Genomic DNA, 20,161 nt, shown 5'->3' with positions numbered 1-20,161 from the left:
CCTCCGAAGAGGGAGGGTGGTGGTGGGCAAAAAAAAAAAAATGGATTCCATTGACAGTTCAACTCATTACATAAGAGGAAGCAAAGACATTAGTGGGGGAATATTTTATAAAACTGTGGTGAAACACGTTTTGTTCTTGATAGGAATTATGTGGCTTGAATGGGATTCAATTGTAACTAACCCACACACACACATTTACACACATTGGGTGTTGCCATATCTGAGAAGAACCCACACAAAATGGTATGCAGGTTTATCACAGATTAACCTACCGTTAACACTACCGTTCAAAAGTTTGGGGTCACTTAGAAATTGCCATTCCACTCCATTATAGACAGAATACCAGATGAGATCAGTTGCATTGTTTTTCAGGGCAGCAGTTTCCAGATTACATTATGTGCTTACATAATTGCAAAAGGCTTCTCCAATGTTTTCTCAGTGATATGATAATCAGATTAGTATCAGATTAGTAAACAGAATATGTCTTTGGAACATTGGATGAATGATTGCTGATAATGGGCATCTGTATACTTATGTAAATATTGCATTAAAGATCAGCCATTTCTTTCTACAACAGTCATTTACTACATTAATGATGAAAAAAAGGACATTTCCAAACTTTTGAACGGTAGTGTATGGTGACGTCCACGTCCCATATTCATGTCACTAAATGTTTTCATGCAGGCAGTGTGTGGCATATGGATGGCATAAAGCCTTGCATGTCCGTTTTCATGGTTAACAAACAATATTTTGCTAAATGTGTCCATTTGTAATTGCATGAAGACAAAACAAACACTTTTGGTGAAAGCAAGACAATGTGTAAAACACTACACTATGTACAGGGTCTCCAAGAGATTAGTCAATATTTCTTGATTTCCCATTCAGATCAGAAATGGCTAGTTGTCCAATCCTGAACATCAACTTTTTTACTGATAAAATGTTCTAATGTTTTCAATCAGGTGCATTCAGAATAGACTAGAGAGACAGAGCGCCTGATGATGCCAAGTGGGCAGGGATAGAAGGTGGAAAGGAGCAACGAAGACATGAGCAAGGAGGAAATAAGGACATATCCAGTTAAAAAGTGTCATAGCTTAGTCTAGGGTGCAGTTGTTTTGGTTTCAATACTGTTTACATGATCACATTGAATCATGGTAATCTGGCCACACATACTGTAGGCCAAATTAGAAGAAAGCAGAACATACATGCGAATGTTGCATGACAAAGTTCTAAAATAGAAAAACCTACAATTAACTGAACTTTGGCCACAATATCTGGACTGATTTTCCTATAACAATGCATACATTTTTGTTTATATCATAATAGTTATGGTTGTAATTTATCCATAATCAATGCCATTCGATAGAACAACATGAAAAGGGGAAGTACAGGGCTATGTAATACTATTAGACACTATTTTAAAAAGAAATCATATTTAAATATATCACTCCACCTGTTCATGAATTTGTATATATGACATGGTCCCTCCCCAATGTTGACTCTATGGCTACGGCCTTGAGCACCAACCACACCGTGTATCAAGCACACCCACAGCATAGTGGTAGATGTAATAATATAATAGCAAACACTCTCAATAAGCTCTTTAAATGGGACCAGTTACATACAGTATACTGTAGTAGTATTGTGGAAGAATGCCAAAACCACCCATGACTTTACGATTTGCCAAAGACACACACACACACACACACACACACACACACACACACACACACACACACAGTTTTTGTAGATTTATATAATATATAACTGTAAAAACACACAACTACATGCATTGCTATTCTCCAATTGAAACTTTTTTTTGGAGAGAGCGAGTGAACTTTGTACCCTTAGCAGTCACCAGCTCCAGCTGACCTGGCATAGAAGCCCATTCTGGTCCCGAGCCACTTATATTCAGCATATCTCAAATAATCCCGTCAGCTGACCTCAAATCAGCCCCAAGACAGTGCTTTGTGTCTGAGCCGCACACCTCTGATCAGCACGTCACTCCCGAATTTCTCTCCATCAGAAACGACTCCATTGTTCCATCAGCCCAAAATTGACCACGCAACCATATCAACAAACACATGAGATTAATTGTAATTAATCATTTGGGCCACAGGCGACTTATTTCACAAAGTCCACTAGCATTCTATCTTCCCCTTCAGCATTACATCCCATCAAAATACCTCCTCTCTCCTAATACTTCGAACAACCCAGCACTCCTAACATTCATTGCATTTACCATTTAAGTTCTTCCCTATACCTCCTTCTTCTTCTACCACTGTCTCCTTCGACTACACTTTGAGTAGTACAGTACGTCTAAACTTTTGTACTCTCATCCTCTGGTAATAGTATTGATTGTTGTAGTATTAACCACTACAGGTCTCTCCTGCTTAAATGTTATAGTTCATTTGTGTAAGTCACTTTGGATAAAGGCGTCTGTGAAATGAAGAAATGTAAAACAAAGGGGAGGGGCCGACACAGGTCCCCTCATATGCTTTTACATATTCAAACATGTCACTAATCACACTTAAGCTGATTATAATATGTTGACCCACTTGGGAAGCAAAAGCCTCTGAAATGTCAAAATGATAGTCACATGCGTCGCCATCTTAGTGGTAGGGTCAGAGGGGCCGAAGGGCTGAGGAGGTATGTCAGTGTTATTATCATGTTATTAATGTCAGAAATAATCACTGCACTTAGAGGACAGCTTCCTGTCTTAACACCTCAGAATGAGTGCGAGGGTACATTTAAATATGCAGCTCTATAATGCAAAAGATATTTCTCTCATAGACATTTCATATTTCAAGCTAATTCATGGACAGTATTAATGCGTGCGAGTGTGTGTGTGTGTGTGTGTGTGTGTCTGTGTGTGTGTGAGTGAGTGAAAGAGTAAAAGAGAGAGATGAAGTTTCTGCCGCATGCGGGGAGGGGCCTGCTTGGTCCGGCTGTGAGGTCAGACCTGAGGGAGTCTGATGTTGTATATAAGCTGAATGTCCGAAACAACACAATCTGTTACAATTTGGGAATTTACTGACCAAGGGGTCTCCCACAGCACTTCCACAATGAAGACCCTCATAGCCCCATTGGTACTAGCAGTGTTGGCGACAACAGCATTTGCAAGTAAGTATCACTCTATGTGTGTGTTGCTGTGTCCATTTGTAGGGCACAGGTATCTCAGGTGTTACAGAGAACTCTTGAGTCTACTTACTGTGTTATGTTATGTGATGTCATTAGATAAAATAGTAGCCATAATACAGAACTTTGCTCTGTTTGATAAGAATAAATGTCACAATTTTGAACATGCAGGCATGAATGAATGAATGAACGAACGAATGAATGAATGAATGAATGAATGAATGAATGAATGAATGGATAAATTAGTGGACAATGACTGAATGAAAAGCTTTCCTTATTTTTCATTTTGGTGTCTAGACCATTCCATTGCAACTAGAGCTTGCCTGTCCAGTTAAAACTTATACTTAAAGTACCATGTTGCATTGAAGGCTCTTTGTGGAGTTGCTTAATGGTGTGTAGGGTTTCCAATCAATTAGACGGAGGCAATCATTGGACTTATCAAAAATGTCCATGTGAGGTCCTTTCAAGGTGTAAAGTCTTGAAAAACGTTCGGCAGCTGTCCTCACAGAATATCACTACCACTTTGTTCACATTGGTCATTTAAAGTTCAGTGAACCGGGGGTGTTAAAAGGTCACTCCAATCCACTTCTCTGAGTACAGAGTGCGAGTGGCTGCGTGTGGCTGAGGGGACATAAGCTGCATTTATCCCTTTATTTATGCCTCAATGACCAAGTCAGGGGCAGGGAGAGGTAAAAAGTTAGCCATGGATGCGGACAGCAGGGTGTGGGGTGTGGGGTGTGTGTGTGTGTGTGTGTGTGTGTGTGTGTGTGTGTGTGTGTGTGTGTGTGTGTGTGTGTGTGTGTGAGGGTGGGTGGGGATTAGGGGCCGTTTACACCAAGAACAATAACTGTAATGATAACGGCAAAAAATAAAATTGTTCAAGCTAATATGAATGACAACATCCACACAAAAACTATAACTATAACAACATATCCACAATAATTGGGAGCACACCCATTAGCCAATCAATTAACAAGGATAAGGATCACTTTCAGAGCGATTTTGAGAAAGTTTGCGAAAGTTTGAGAAAACTGACAGAAATCATGAAAGTTTAGCCATCACATTCATCAACACAAAGAGAAACTTTTCTTATCGTTGGTCAGTGTGGACGCTTTTATCTTTATGGTTATAGCTATCGTTCCTGGTGTGGGCGGCCCTTTATGCCCCCCTGACCCTGGCTTTAATACTACAGCCTACCTCGCACCCCATAGGAAACACACCACCATTCAGGAGCAGTTGGGTAACTCAGCTGGTCAGCTGACCCTCACATGTGTGGGATTGGGGGATTTGAGGAGGTCTGCTGTTAGGTGTGAAGTGTGCCAAATATGCCATCAGGTCACACTCCTCCACCAGACCCCCCCCCCCCCCCCCCCCCACACACTCACACACACCCCTCCCCCATGCCAGTGCGAGTGCCAACTGGTCAGCATGCATCACAGATAACAGGCTGGCCTTTGTTTTTGGCCTAACAGGGCACGAGAGTCAGACTAAAGGAACCACTCAGATGTAATACTGTTTCTTCGACACAAAGCCTATTGTACCACTCAGCCTTCTGCCGCGCCGAACGCCAAAAACTAAAATTGATCCAAAACCAGCATAACCTTTGCTTTCACCCCTGAAATATATTGAGATATTCTTTATATATTGACATATATTTTTACATATAATATAAATGCTACACATCCTACACATCTTCTTCTGTGGACATTTATTATCTTTTTTATTTTAAATGTGTTCATGTACAGGACAAGTTCAAAAGAGCGACACTCAAGCCAGATATGTCCGTTATCATTCATGGAACACAAAGATGTACCCCGTGTGGAAACATGGCGATGCCCGCTACAGAAATAGTTGGATAGGTGAGTGAGTGAGGCCTGAAGAGCAGGACAGCTGCAGTGTGCCCCCACACTGGGACTCTCCCTCTCGTTCAGACTATTGTTCAGATTTATCTTTATGATATTTAGCAGATACTTTTGTCCAAAGTGACTTACAATGACATCAATGAACATTACATTACCATTAAAATGAACAGTTTATCAAACAAATAGCCTAACATTTTGATTAATGATAAGTCTATAGATAATTGTTATATACATACATATACATTCTTTATAGATTAAACAGAATTTAACTGAATAATAGCAATAACCATAAACATACACAAACAACAAACATATACAAATACTTTGGACGCTTTATTCTATTTGTATAATTGTGCTATTACTTGCTGTAGTATGTATTGTATCGTCCGTGCTGTGTACTCCTCAGGTGGGGATGTAACGTTTGATGTCAGTAACGACGCCCCCACGCTGACCGGAGCCAAGATCACCTTCACCATCGGTATCCGTTTCCCTGCCAACCAGAAGGTGCTGCCAGACGGAGAGGTAGTGTGGGCGGAGAACTGCACGGTGGATGGTAAGCTACACATATGCCAAAGCAATGAGAAGCACCAACCACAGCAAGCAAACATTATGACTGGCATGGCAGATGCTATAAACCACCAAACCCAATTTAAAATGCACTTCTGAGGCCAGACTACACATCTATAAACAGTCTTAGGAATCTATCCATATTTTGGACAAGAGGTATAATGATCCATTTTCAGGAGATCCAGCATTTTTGTGTATTTGTTTGTTTTCTGCAGGCAAACAGTACTATGAGGGACAGCCTGTGTACCCTGAGCACCACAGGTCATCTGAGGACTTGAACGCTGTGTTCCCTGATGGTGTTCCCCTGAGGAAAGATGGAGATAAGAAACCTCCCTATGTGTTTGTGTGGAAGACCTGGGGTATGATCCTCTCCTCTGGCATTTTCTCTATATGTATATATAATGTCCTATAATGTTCTATATGTACATATGTATGTCCTAATAGCGGCCTCCACTGTTAAAGCTAAAGTGAACATAATTTCATACAGGAGCATATGACATGTATAACCTCTCAATAATTAGGTCAGGAGGATAATTATTGCTATTATTATTATAAATAATATTAATAATTAGGTGGAGGTCAAGTTCTCACGACCAAGCTCTGACGAGGTCAAGCTCTGGCGACCTCTGACCTTTAGGATGTGTGTATCCTCTGCAGGTCAGTACTGGCAGGTAAGTGACGGGCCCTCCTCCTCTTTGACCATAACTACGGACAACATCCCACTGGGATCCTACACCATGGATGTCGTCATCTACCACTACCGCAAGAGGGACAAGTTCATCCCCATCGGCTATGCCTCCACACAGTTCTGCATCACAGGTCAGTAACAAAGAGGACTGGCATTATAGTTAGACTGATACTGCACACAGACATGTTACTTTACAGCGACAGGAGTCATGTGATGACAGTGACTTTAAATGGGTGACCCATTTTTAAATTATATCCATAATGTGTATTCTTAAAATAACTAATAGCACCTGATATTGTGTTTAATCCTGTTTGTGACTATTTGACCACCCCTAGATCAGATTCCCTTTGAGGTGGTGCTGTCCCAGGTGAATGACATTCAGGAGGATGACCAGCGCTTTGTGCAAAACCGAGCCGTGGTCTTCAGCATCTCCCTGCACGACCCCAGCGAGTACCTCAGCACCTCGGACGTCACGTTCAACTGGGACTTCGGGGATGGCAGTGGCACTGTGATCTCCAGGGAAACCACGGTTACACACACCTACATACAGTCTGGCAGCTTCCGTCCCAAGATGGTGGTACAGGCCGCCATTCCAGATCCATCGTGTGCCACTCCTGCCAATGCCCCTACCATGCGGAGTCCGACCACCAAGATCCCGGCTCCTCCCGCACAGGACTTCACCACAGGTCAGTCTAAGCCCTCAGAGAAATGGACAGTTTAAGGTATACCAAGTAAAAAATCCAGAAATAAGTTAGAAATATACTATTTTAATTCTTTAACTCATTTGAGCACCTTTTGATTTTCCTTTGGTTGCTTTCAGTTTCCTAACAGAGACAAGTCTCCTCAGAATTGCATAACAAATAGTTAGGATCTCAGGATGTCAAATCTGATGGTCTTGAGTGTTTCAATTTCAAACAAATTAACAATAACATTAAAATTAACATTAACATCCATGAATGAGTCAAACTGGTAAGATGTCCAACCATAATATATCACCCTCCTTCTGCAACTCAGCTGACACACCAGCAGAGCCAAAAGAGGACGTTACCGTCCCGGCCTTCCAGCTTTCCTCCGACCTCGGCGCGACCAGTCCCCCCTCGGAGGCCTCTGCTGCTGGGGACGAGGGTGAGGACGACCCCCCTTCTGTCCCTGTGGCTGTGGAGCTGGAGGTGACCACAGGCCCTGCAGACTCAGTCGAGGACATGAATGACCGTGCCGCGTCCATCAACCCTGCGGTGGACAGCGTCACCACTGTCATCCCAGCAGCCGTGGTGAGAGTGGGCACAGAGAGGCGCGTGGCGGAGGAGGAGGAGACGGGGGTCAACTCTGTCATGGACGCTGCCACTAGTAAGTCCCCAGCAACACCTCATTTATATTCTTTATTTATTTATAAGGAACACGCTTATTGAAACGTATTACTAAACTATACACTGAGACATTACTTATTGAAAATGATCATTAAACTGTACAGCTTATTATATACCTCAATGACAAACTAGTCATTAAAGAATGACTGTACCAGGCAATTCTGTTTATTTTGAAACTCATCAGCCAGTATACATACAGTGAAGTGCTTCACAACATTGCCCAATAAGACCAAAATTAAGATTACGAAATACAGGCACAGCTAAATATATTTATACCATTAATTACATGTGAACAAAACTGTGAATATGAATATTAGTCAGCAAAGTCACAAACGCCCTCATCCTCTCATGAGCAGTCAGTAGCCCTGGTCACTGAGTCGCCCCTGTGTGTCTGTAGCTGCCCCAACTGATGGGGCGCCCCAGGAGGATGAGGACACTGACCCACAGCAGGTTGCTGTGGTGATCACCAAGAGGTACGCCCATAATGATGACTGCTTGATCTACCGCTACGGTTCCTTCTCCACCGGCATTGAAATCGTTGGTGAGTTTCCATATATTGTTTTGAGGAAATGGGTTGTAGGGTAAGCCCTCTATAGGATCAGGTGTGATGTGACAGTGACAAGTGACAGTGTTTTAACCTCAGACATTCTTGAATTTCCCCTGGGGATCAATAAAGTATCTATCTATCATCTATTTATCTATTTGTCTTCAGAGGGAATCGAGAGTGTGGAGATTGTGCAGGTGTCCAATGCTGTGCTGATGACCGAGACAGAACCAAATGCTGTGGACTTCACCATCACCTGCCGGGGCAGGTGAGTGGGACACACTCTGGCACAGCACTTAAAAAGGCACCACACACACACACACACACACACACACACACACACACACACACACACACACACACTCGCAATGTAAAACTCTGCTTGTTGTGTGTTCAGTGGACCTTAACCACCAGTCTCTCTCAGCAGCCTTCCCACGGAGGTGTGCACCGTGGTGTCAGACGCCAACTGTGTCATGCCAGTCAAGACCATCTGCAACCCTGTGCCAACAACTCCAGACTGTCAGCTGGTCTTGCGCCAGTTCTTCAACGACTCCGGAATCTTCTGTGTCAACGTGTCCATGACAAACGACGTCAGCCTTGCTGTCACCAGTACTAGGGTCAGCGTGAATATGGGTATGTATAAGTGGATTCCACCAGTCATCGCTCAGCTTTCATTTCCATAGAACTGTTTCCCCGAGTTCACATTGTGTATTACTGTGCATTACCAGTATGGAACACAAGGGGGCACCCCACTTCAGCTGAGCAGTGCAGGTCCATGTCACTATACTAAAGCTGTGTATACTGCAAATGAGCAGCTTTCTAGAAGAACTGTAACCACCCCACTCTGTTACCCCAAGCCAGAGATAAGCAGTCCTTAAAGAGTATTGTATACTCGTTGTGGGTCTTTGTAGGTTGCATGAGACAATTTGCACTAGAAGATTTGGACATAAGTTGGTTTTCTCAATAGCTGTGGTTCAAAATGTTATCAGCATAGTATTTAAATGACCCCCTTCTTCATATTTGACAGAAGACTAAGATCACATTAACATTAAGCTATATGTTGACTGAAGGAATATCTAATTCACAGGCTCCAAGATGACATCCACGGGAACAGTTGCCATGGTCCTTGGTGTTCTCATAGTGGCCTCAGCGGTCGGAACAGTGGCATTTACCTACAGGTGAGTCAGACCGGCCTATGCTCATATGATCCTTTCATACGACAAAATGTATTCAAATCAACATTTCACAAAAAATATTTCAATCCCCTCAAAGAGGCCAACTCTGAAAACACTTTCTGGCAGTCCAATATTAATCTTACCTGAATGCGAATGGTACTTAGATATTTGACATTGATATATTTTTGTCACTAATCTGTTAAGTGCTATTGGATGGACATTGGCATCTTTTAGTCTCCCTAGTAACTGTCAGATTCTAGTCTGATCTGACCTGGTTTTACTATGGCATGGAAGTGTTAACCAGCTCCAGTGGAATGACTGGAATGTACCACACTGAAACTCCTGCTGGGGGACTGCTTTCCTTACACGCGACTTGTCTCTGTCCACCAGGCGTCTTAAGGGCTACAGGCCTCTGACAGAGCTGCCGGCCGCAGACCAACAGGCTAGTGGTGGGCTGAGCTCCTTCCCTGCCCTCATCTGGAGCCTCCTGAGTGGCCATGGGCCTGGAGACAACCGCACCCTCCTCCGCAGAGTGGTATAATCTCATCACCCCCCATCCCCCTGTGCAGAGTGGTATGGTCCGTGGCACGTTGCCATATATGAGATCTGTTACAAGGGTCTAGGCATGTTGTATCCCTTAAAAAAGTCTAAATAGAATCTTTTTTTTTATTGTTTTTACGCATTTTAAAGATTTTTTACTTTGCTTTTTACAGAGGTTCTTGGCATTTGCTGTATTGGCCTTTTTATAATGAATGTTTTAATCAACATCAGTTTTTTACAGACCATTTTGCTGTTTATGGATTATTTTTTAGACTTTTTATACATGTAAGTGTGACAGTACTGAAAGAAGACATTGTAGATTCTATGTTGTCCCCAAGGCCTTAATCTCTCATATTTGGTTATCTGTTTGTTGATGTATTAATAAAAGGTTTACATGTAATAAAATGTTGAATACTATGATCAATTGCAATGCTTTGCATTTAAAATTGTGTATCACAAACACATTATACTACTTTTTCATATTACCATCACTGTGGCACCCATTGACACCCATGCATGTTCCTTTAAAGATTGATTAATCTACTCTGGACTCATGTTATGAATCTTCTCAGAGGCAGACTGAAAGAGAGAGGATGCCCATGATGGAGATGTGTAATCTGTTTTACAAAAATCATTAAGAAATCATGCCTAAAACGGCCCATAAGTCGCACCCTGCTGTTCATACAACACTTAATTTGCTAGTCCCAAATCTTAGGAACATCACAATCAGTAAGAGAAGCAGAGGGAGTTATGCAGTTTTGAATATGGTGTTCAGGTTTGACGCAAAATAATGTCCTGTCCTGTAAAGTATATGAATGTGCATTTGAATCAGACCTTATTCACCGCTCAGAGATAACTAGAGCACACATAACAGGGCACTACTGAAGGTGGAGCACCAACTTAGCCTTGAGTGTGGATGAGACAGCATCAAGGATGTGTCCAATCAGAGAGGGTGTGCAATTGAGGGCACAGTCTGATGAGAGAGTTGTTGAGGTATGTTTATGAGCAAGGCCTTCAACAGAGCGGCTTTAAGGTCAGTGGATACGAAGATGTCAGATACTGTAGAGCCTCAGCTGAGAGACCAATTTGGAGACGCATGACTGATTATTGTGAATCTCCATCTCGGTAGAGGGTTCTTAGTTACATAGCAGTATACATGCTGTAGTAACACTGAAAGAGTAGAACGTGCTAACTCATCCATCAGCTGTGGCGTACAAACTGTAGAACTGTTCAGCTGTAGACCTAAACAAATAAAACACATCAAAATGGTTGTATGCATCTAAAGAGGTTGATGAAGGCAAGGACATATTTGTTTGGCAAGCCCTCACCTTGTTTTTAAAAAAACACAAAGTGACCTGTTACAATGAAGGACCAGATTACAGCAGGACAGCAGCCATTGAGTTAAGCATGGCCCCCCCTATGAAGCCCCAGAGCATGACATCTTCACCAGGAGTAGGTGACAGAGAGGAAGCTGAGAAGAAGAGGACAGAGAGGAAGGCCCTGAGGTGAAGTGCAGCTGCCACATGTCCCTGAAACAGGAGGCAGGAGAGGGAACGAGAAAGAGAGAGGGTGAGGGAGAGGGAGAGAGAGAGAGGGAGAGAGAGAGAGAGAGGGGGGAGAGAGAGAGAGAGAGGGAGAGAGAGGGAGAGAGAGAGAGAGGGAGAGGGAGAGAAGGGGAGGGAGAGGGAGAGGGAGAGGGAGAGGGAGGGGGGGGAGGTCCAGCACACAGCTGTCACCGGCTGCCGCTCGCTTGTGTCACGCCCAGCCTGAGCCCCCAGAGAATGAGAGTCAGCTCGCTGATCCAGCCCCCTGCGGTGGCACTACATGGGGCAGGTCTGCGGTGGCACTACATGGGGCAGGTCTGCGGTGGCACTACATGGGGCAGGTCTGCGGTGGCACTACATGGGGGAGGTCTGTGATGGCACTACATGGGGGAGGTCTGCGGTGGCACTACATGGGGGAGGTCTGTGATGGCACTACATGGGGAGGTGTGCTAGGCTCTTCGCTAGCTTTCATGCGCAAGCGAAGGCGGTGTCAGAACCAGAGGTTTATCAGCCATGGGTTCAGAATGGTATAAGTAGTATCTGGTTAAATATTCTTTATGTTCCAGCCACTCTCAACACAGCAGATACTCTGTGGGAGGTTACTGTAATGAGGCCTGTCTGCCTATCCATATCCGTCTGAGTCCACTCACTTACTCAAGTATTTGTCCGATGTACTTCAAATTTGTACACAAGCCAGAGGGTCACCATAACTCAGTCCACCAACATGATAATCTGTATCCCGCTCAGAGCACAGATGCTGAGATTTGGTTTAAAGGGACACCAGGCAACGTTTTCGTGTTAATTACTCATCTTTGTAACAGGGCGAATGAAGACTCTCTCGCCCGCCCCTATGCCTGTAGGAAGAATATCCCGCTTGCAAGTTCAGTGTATCGTACCCGCCGACCGAAGAAGGATCAGTTTACATCCTGCATCCACAGCACAGAGGCAGGCTAACGAAACGCTAGCGATTGTTGCAAACATGTGTATAATGGCAGAGCCGGCGAAGAAGCAGCGAAAACCCTTGACGGAAGATGCAAAGAAAAGGAAAAGAGCTTCAGACCGAGCGAGGGGGAGTTTCGTAGAGAAAAAGCATCAGGCTTGCCGGGTGTCCCTTTAACCTTGGTCAATATTGCGTCTGCAGTCGCCTGACTTTTTCACACTCTTTTCACCCTCCACCTGGCCCCATGTGTGTTACATGTACACAATACCACTGCTGTTCAGTCAAGTGCTGTAGTCAGTCAAGATGCCAGCATGTGCCTTTGAAGAGTTGGAGGAAACACAGAAGGAAAGGGTGGCTGTTCAAAACAGCATTCTTTTAGCTCTTTACTGAAAATACCTTGTAAAAGACCTTGTCTTAAAATGACTGAAGTTAAATCTACTCATCAGTTCTCGGTAGAATAAGGGGAAGTTGGAATTCTTCTTTATCTTGCTCAACAAGAGAACTCCTTCCTCATATGGGGGCTTTGACTGCCTCCCACCCATTGTGGTGTTCCACACGCATTTTGAACAGCATTTGTGAAAATATCTCACAACACAATTACTAATTTGAGGTATGTCCTCAATATATAGTATAGTCTTGATATGGGTGAATACAAAGTCTATTTATGGTAGAAAAGTGATAAAACCCAACAGGAAAATGAAACAGAATGAAGATATAAAGATATCAAACAAAACAGCTAATGAGAGTTTACATATCAATTTCACGCACAATAAGAGGAAACATTCCCACCCAGTCCCATGGGTGGTGGGCATAGTGACCATGACATTATTTTAGCAACAAGCATTCAACACAATGACAAACTGTACACTTTCTTTCTCTGTTTTTTTCCGATGGCTAACCCTCTTAGGACAGGCAGTGTTTAGCAAGAAGAGCGTTCCAGATCCTTCCGCTATCTCTGTCCTTCTTTTCGTCTCCAGACCACTTAGTCTTTCAGTCATACTTACACAGAACACACACACACACACACACACACACACAGACAAACACACACACACAAAAAAATACACACAAAGCGCACACACACATACACACACACAAACACACACACACATGCATTTCCCCCTCTCTCTGCCCTAGATTTGAGTGCTGTGATGTAATCTAGCCAGAGCAGGTCACGTGACCAGCATGTCCTGTGTTTTGTCCTGTCAGTGATACAGAATGGCTCAGAGTCTGTGGGACTGTTCTCCCACTGTCAAATTCAGCACCCATGATTATCTCTCCCTCTCCATGCCACTGCATGTGTCTCTCTGTCTCTCTCTCTCTCTCACACACACACACACACAGAGAGAGAGAGAGAGAGAAAGAGACATTATGGGAGTAATCTGCTAGTGGGGAGGGGATGATGAAGCACAAAGAGATGTCTGAGTTCTCTCTGTTGCTCACACAACCATCTCTGGCATCCAGGGATAAGCTGTCATGCTGCACTCTCTGGATCCTATAATCAAGCCTACAGCTGGAGTTTTTGCCACAGGCCTGATACTATTTTTATAACATCCCAGTAGTGGTGTGTTTTTAAATCTATTTTAAGTGTCTGACTTCAGTTTGAGGACTGCTTCTTTTCTTTAACATTACACACAAATGGAAATAAATAAACAGAGAACTGTTCAGAACCTGCTGGCCTGAGATTTCATGCTACTGAGTCCACCATCAACTACCTGATCTGGAACTCAAGGATCAATAAACTCTGAGCTGGATTTATGACCCCTGCAGCTTTAATGTGTGCATAAAAGTTCAAACGAACACAGAGCATTACCATAGTAAAAGACGCAAAGGAACGTTGCCTTGTTGCCATGGTGAAAAATCCAAAACAAAGCTCATTCTTTGCATGCATCTCCCCTGTGTTTGTGAGCTGCAGGTTCTGTTTCCAGTGTTTGGAAGTCAGAGCACCCTGGAGAAGACCCCTACCGATCATTCCAGCACTGCAGCTGGGCCCAGGATTGGAGGTTACACAGGGATAAAGAACAGATCCCCAAGGAGAGCCACATCTCCCGGTGACTATTTGTCTAATGTAAAAGGAACTCAGTAGATGACTGTATTTTTATCAGGATGTGCTCCTTGAGCTGATTTTTGGTCAAGTTTCTTCAGTGTTTAGTAAGGTGGGGATTTAGGACATAACAAAAGACATCATGAAGATGATTTGTGATTTGTAGAAAAGGTTTGTCTGTCATCGCTGATGTCATCCTTGTCTTGGAAAAGCATGAACTAATTCCCCTCAGTCATCTATTGTGTATCTCTTCTCCTAATGCATTTTCCTCCGTTTCATCTTATTTGCTTAAAGTTACATTGTTGCTTTGCCACTGACAAAGGCTCTCACTGAATTTATCAGTTGGACTCTCTGCATGCATATTTTATGGTCAGTATTGATTTGTTCTGGCCTTAACACAATTAGAAGTGCATTACAGAACAAAGAGAAGGACTGATGAAGCATAGTGGGCGTGTGTTAAATAGGCACACACACCGCATTACTGAGGAAGATCTGAAGATCTGCTTCAGCAATGTTGCCTCTCATGTTTCTCTACATTTACCATATTTCCTGTTATACTGAAGAGAAAACAGATAGCTGTCATGTATGGGAATAAGGGCACAAAGCTACATGATGTACAGCAACTCCATTTCCCCTGCATGTGCTGCAGCATTTTAGTAACATAGCCCACATGATGCTGGAAGCCATATTGCACACAAAGTGAACTGAAGTGCAGTACATTAGTCCTGACTATCCCAAAGGAATGGGACAGAGAGAACTATTTCCAGCAAAATTATGCTTGATGAAGCGCATGTGCAACACAGTGGAATGTTTGACACAGCGTTATGGAAACCATAACAAAGCCTTCCAAGTACATACAGTATACAAACAAAGCCTGTAACCATGGCGCACTTAGACATGAAATCCGTCCTCTGTTGGTGTGAACCCTTGGGGTCTACAGCAGTGTCAGCTTGCAGGCCTAACTTACAATATTTGTGGTATCACAATGACACACTTAGCCTACTCTCCATAGCTAATTACTACCCAGGTTCATTTCTCATCTGTCAGTCAAAATACAACTGCTGCCTTTCATCACCTTCATACTTTGATGTGGTTATATTTTTAACATTGTCTCTGATTTTTTCCTTGTGAATGGTCAAGATAGGACAACAGCACTATCTTTAATTAGCAACGTGGAGCCGCAGCAGTGGAACTCTCCCACTGGTTAACGGGACATATAGGGATTTGTAGCAGGACAGATGAGACCCTGAGGAAGGGATTCATCATACTCAACCAACCCCCCTGCCTGCCCCACCCAAACCCATCTCTCTGCAGCCCCCTTTGCCCAGCCCCCATGCGGTCATCCAGGCTTGGTCACGTGCCCTCCAGATAAAGGCAATTGAGGCAGGCTTGTGTTAAACCTCTAGGAGGCCGATGGGTGTCCAAGCAACTCTGCTATTCATCGCCTAGCAACAGCAGCAGCCCAAGCGGAGGGTTAGGGGGTTGGGTGTCTGTAAACTGCTGCCCGAATTTACCATCCAAGACTGGGTCACCTGACCCTTTGCTATCTCCCATATGCTGAATCACCCTCCTTAGCCTCAAGTTTAATTCAAACCACCACTTGCCTAGATGGATATACAGGTCTCTCTTGTGTAAAGATATAGGCTTAGGTTTCCTGATACACACACCATGCCCAAAGTTGGATGAGGTCACACTGCAGCTAATCTGATCTGAAAACAAGAATCAACTGTGTATTTCCCTCATGACAGGCCATATTTTTATTTGATCCATATAAGATAAATATTTTTAGCTGTACAATTCTGATAAGTGCTCATCTGGTGATAAGTATTTCAGTCAGATTTGCTGATGGATGACTTCCTTGTTTCTATTATGGCAAAGGAAGCTGCAGCTGCAGTAAGAGGAAAGCTTGGAGGTGTGTGTGTGTATGTGTGTGTGTGTGTGTGTGTGTGTGGGGTGGTTAGCACTGTGCAGCACTGGTCCCTTCAATATCATCATTTTTTCTAGCCTATATGTGCTATCCCTCATTAATCCTATATATCAACACATAATTTAAACAGTATACCATACAAAAGGCCAAACAGTTAAATAACTATGAAAGAAATAACCATGTAACTACTGTATTACAACCATAGCTGAAGTTGCAGACAGGACATTTGGGTGAGGCTGTCTAGGCGGTCCTTAACAAAGAAACCCGACTGCATCCAATAGGATTTTTTAGATTTTATTGGCAGGAAGATCTTCCACCATCTGACCAATAAAAGTGTGAGAGACGCAGTCGCCAGGGCGACCCCAGTATATATACACCGGCTTCGTGTCCCAGACATCTATTCTTCTTACATCGACCCCTCACTGTCGAACTGTAAGAAACCAGACAAGAGATTCAGCCCACCCTTATTTAAGAACAACACCAGAGTCAAAAATGGTAAGAATATTGTTCATCTTATTATTTGAACGATGTTTGGTATTTCGACCCCACCATATTTCATAGAAATGGTAAGCTATGGAGACTGGTAAATGAGACAGAAGGCAAAGATGCGTGTCATTTATGCGTAATGATAGAAAATAATACATCTCTCAGGTCATTAGCTATATCAGTACGATGAAAATGCAGCTTCAGTTATTTCAAGGCGCAATTCCTTTTTGCCGTGTACAGTAGCCTATACGTGGCTTGTGGAACGGTCTGAGGCAGAGTCTGCACAAATGTGATGTGAATAAATTATCTGGTTGTAGCCGGTCTGTAGGCTATACGGTCAGCATGTCCTATCAAACGTTACGATGCTGATGCTGATGACATGTCCATCCCTCTGCTTCCTGCATGCATTGCTGCTTGCGTGCATACCACATATCAGGCGTTTGGCGCATAACATCGTACACTAATTTATTTTAGAATTAATCCTTAAAAAAATGTCAGGGAAACCTTAGCCCTATGGTTTCCCATTTCAGTGTGTGAATGAAAGTATCACTTACTGCGCAAATCATAAAATATTAATAGGGTAGGTGACAACCCCCACAAAGTAGATAGCCTAATGTGAGGAAAGAGCCAAATACTACTAAGTGGTAGAGTATAAGTAAGTAGGCTATACTCTTTTGATCCCGTGAGGGAAATTTGGTCTGCATTTATCCCAATCTGTGAATTAGTGAAACACACTCAGCACACAGTGAGGTGAAGCACACACTAATCCCGGCACAGTGAGCTGCCTGCAACAACAGCGGCGCTCAGGGAGCAGTGAGGGGTTGAGGGGAAGGCTCAAGGGCACTTACTGGTCGGGGTTCGAACCAGCAACCCTCTGGTTACAAGCCCGAAGCACTAACCAGTAGGCCACGGCTGCCCCCAAAGGTATATGCACCAATAGATGCTTACAGAGGGATTTATGCTATAGCAGCACTGTGAACCCAGCCCAGAGAGACTTCAAAAGTCATAGTTTCAAGAGCACAGCACTTGAGGAAAAAAAAACAGACAACCCTTCAGTTGGGGTTAAAAAATATGTTGCTTCTGAATATCTGTGAATTCAATTGTATTTCTGAATATCTGTGAATTCAATTGTATTTCTGAATACCTGTGAATTCAATTGTATTTCTGAATACCTGTGAATTCAATTGTATTTCTGAATATCTGTGAATTCAATTGTATTTCTGAATACCTGTGAATTCAATTGTATTTCTGAATATCTGTGAATTCAATTGTAAATGTATTTCTCCCTTTCTTTACAGCGTGAGTGCATCTCCATCCACGTGGGTCAAGCTGGCGTCCAGATTGGCAATGCCTGCTGGGAACTCTACTGCCTTGAACACGGCATCCAGCCGGACGGACAGATGCCCAGCGACAAGACCATCGGAGGAGGAGATGACTCTTTCAACACCTTCTTCAGTGAGACTGGTGCTGGAAAACATGTACCCAGGGCTGTGTTTGTGGACCTGGAGCCCACTGTGATCGGTAAGAACACCTCAAATCAGAAATATTACATTATTGTAGAAACGGTAGGATTTTAACTGATTACTCTGATTAACTACTCTTGCTTACTCAGATGAGGTACGCACTGGGACCTATCGCCAGCTGTTCCACCCAGAGCAGCTCATCACTGGCAAAGAGGATGCTGCCAACAACTATGCCCGTGGTCACTACACCATTGGCAAGGAAATCATTGACCTTGTACTGGACAGGATTCGCAAACTGGTGGGTATTCAAGGTCGGATGCTTGTCATTATGGTCTTATGAGAATCATATCAGAATTAGTGATCATGTTTTTTGTCATCAGTGATATCTTTGAGCCCTGAGTGTTTAAGAAATATATAAAACATAATATTTCAATGTTTAACAATCACAAAATCTATTTTCACTCACTTTTGTCAGGTACTTACTCTCACTTTTTTTTATTTTCTCTATCCTTAGGCTGACCAGTGCACAGGTCTGCAGGGCTTCCTCGTCTTCCACAGCTTTGGGGGAGGCACTGGCTCTGGCTTCACCTCCCTGCTGATGGAGCGCCTCTCCGTCGACTATGGCAAGAAGTCCAAGCTGGAGTTCTCCATCTACCCAGCCCCCCAGGTGTCTACTGCCGTGGTGGAGCCCTACAACTCCATTCTGACCACCCACACCACCCTTGAGCACTCTGACTGTGCCTTCATGGTAGACAATGAGGCCATCTATGACATTTGCCGTAGAAACCTTGATATTGAGCGCCCTACCTACACAAACCTCAACAGGCTCATTGGTCAGATTGTGTCCTCCATCACAGCCTCCCTCCGATTTGACGGTGCCCTCAATGTTGATCTGACAGAGTTCCAGACCAACTTGGTGCCCTACCCTCGTATCCACTTCCCTCTGGCCACGTATGCCCCAGTGATCTCTGCTGAGAAGGCCTACCATGAGCAGCTCTCAGTGTCTGAGATCACCAATGCTTGCTTTGAGCCAGCCAATCAGATGGTGAAATGTGACCCCCGTCACGGCAAGTACATGGCCTGCTGTCTGCTGTACCGTGGTGACGTGGTGCCCAAAGATGTTAATGCTGCCATTGCCACCATCAAAACCAAGCGCACCATCCAGTTTGTGGATTGGTGTCCCACTGGTTTCAAGGTTGGCATCAACTACCAGCCCCCTACTGTTGTCCCAGGTGGAGACCTGGCCAAGGTGCAGAGGGCTGTGTGCATGTTGAGCAACACCACTGCTATTGCTGAGGCTTGGGCCCGGCTGGATCACAAGTTTGATCTGATGTACGCCAAGCGTGCCTTTGTGCACTGGTATGTAGGTGAGGGCATGGAGGAGGGAGAGTTCTCTGAGGCCAGAGAGGACATGGCCGCCCTGGAGAAGGATTATGAGGAGGTTGGAGTTGACTCCATTGAAGGAGAGGGCGAGGAAGAGGGAGAGGAGTACTAAACTGCAACACCAGGTACCCAATCAATGAGAAGCTACAACAAATGTTTACCAAGCCTTGGAATAAGCCCATGCACCAAGCATTGTTATTTTGCAGGTCATGGTCGGATAACAAATAAAATTCCTGGTCTTAAAAAATGTTCTGTTTGTATGGGGTCTTTTCTTATAACCTGAATTCCGAAAAAGTTGGGATGCTTTGTGAAATGTGAATAAAAATAGAATGCTATGATTTACAAATCATGTCAAACCTATATTTAATTGAGAATAGTTGAAAGACAACATATCACCTTTTGAAGGAGAGAAATCGTATTGTTATTTGGAAAAAAATATGTTAATTTAGAGTTTAATGCCAGCAACATGTCTCAAAAAAGTTGGGACCTGCATGGG

At 43.7% G+C, this 20,161-nt stretch overlaps 2 protein-coding genes across 3 annotated transcripts; both read left to right on the top strand.

Annotated features, from left to right (window-relative positions):
• Positions 1–2,980: 2,980 nt before the first annotated feature.
• pmelb (premelanosome protein b) lies at positions 2,981–10,259 on the top strand. Of its 2 annotated transcripts, none has more exons than XM_042099572.1 (12): positions 2,981–3,120; positions 4,881–4,994; positions 5,404–5,550; positions 5,780–5,923; positions 6,222–6,383; positions 6,588–6,938; positions 7,267–7,599; positions 8,017–8,160; positions 8,332–8,431; positions 8,591–8,796; positions 9,251–9,341; positions 9,729–10,259. In XM_042099572.1, the coding sequence occupies exons 1-12, from the start codon at positions 2,991–2,993 to the stop codon at positions 9,877–9,879; spliced, it is 2,073 nt and encodes a 690-aa protein (XP_041955506.1). In that variant the 5' UTR covers positions 2,981–2,990; the 3' UTR covers positions 9,880–10,259. The 2 variants fall into 2 exon arrangements, with proteins under 2 accessions (XP_041955506.1, XP_041955505.1); XM_042099571.1 differs by having other exon boundaries at positions 8,588–8,796.
• Positions 10,260–16,704: 6,445 nt separating this feature from the next.
• On the top strand, positions 16,705–19,914 carry LOC121714288 (tubulin alpha-1A chain). Its single transcript, XM_042099573.1, has 4 exons — positions 16,705–16,828; positions 18,118–18,340; positions 18,432–18,580; positions 18,797–19,914. Exons 1-4 carry the CDS (start codon positions 16,826–16,828, stop codon positions 19,775–19,777), a joined length of 1,356 nt encoding a protein of 451 aa, XP_041955507.1. The 5' UTR covers positions 16,705–16,825; the 3' UTR covers positions 19,778–19,914.
• Positions 19,915–20,161: the final 247 nt, after the last annotated feature.

Source organism: Alosa sapidissima, chromosome 7 (genome assembly GCF_018492685.1).
Source record: "Alosa sapidissima isolate fAloSap1 chromosome 7, fAloSap1.pri, whole genome shotgun sequence".
Lineage (NCBI taxonomy): Eukaryota > Metazoa > Chordata > Actinopteri > Clupeiformes > Clupeidae > Alosa > Alosa sapidissima.
This window is presented reverse-complemented; position numbering and strand designations above follow the sequence as displayed.

Excerpts from the sequence above, each read along its gene's own strand:
- pmelb (XM_042099571.1), top strand. The coding sequence starts at position 2,991 with ATGTCCGAAACAACACAATCTGTTACAATTTGGGAATTTACTGACCAA. Across the intron at positions 3,121-4,880 it reads GGCGACAACAGCATTTGCAA|GACAAGTTCAAAAGAGCGAC; the intron begins GTAAGTATCACT and ends GTTCATGTACAG. Across the intron at positions 9,342-9,728 it reads ACAGTGGCATTTACCTACAG|GCGTCTTAAGGGCTACAGGC; the intron begins GTGAGTCAGACC and ends TCTGTCCACCAG.
- LOC121714288 (XM_042099573.1), top strand. Across the intron at positions 18,341-18,431 it reads CCTGGAGCCCACTGTGATCG|ATGAGGTACGCACTGGGACC; the intron begins GTAAGAACACCT and ends TTGCTTACTCAG. Across the intron at positions 18,581-18,796 it reads TGGACAGGATTCGCAAACTG|GCTGACCAGTGCACAGGTCT; the intron begins GTGGGTATTCAA and ends CTCTATCCTTAG.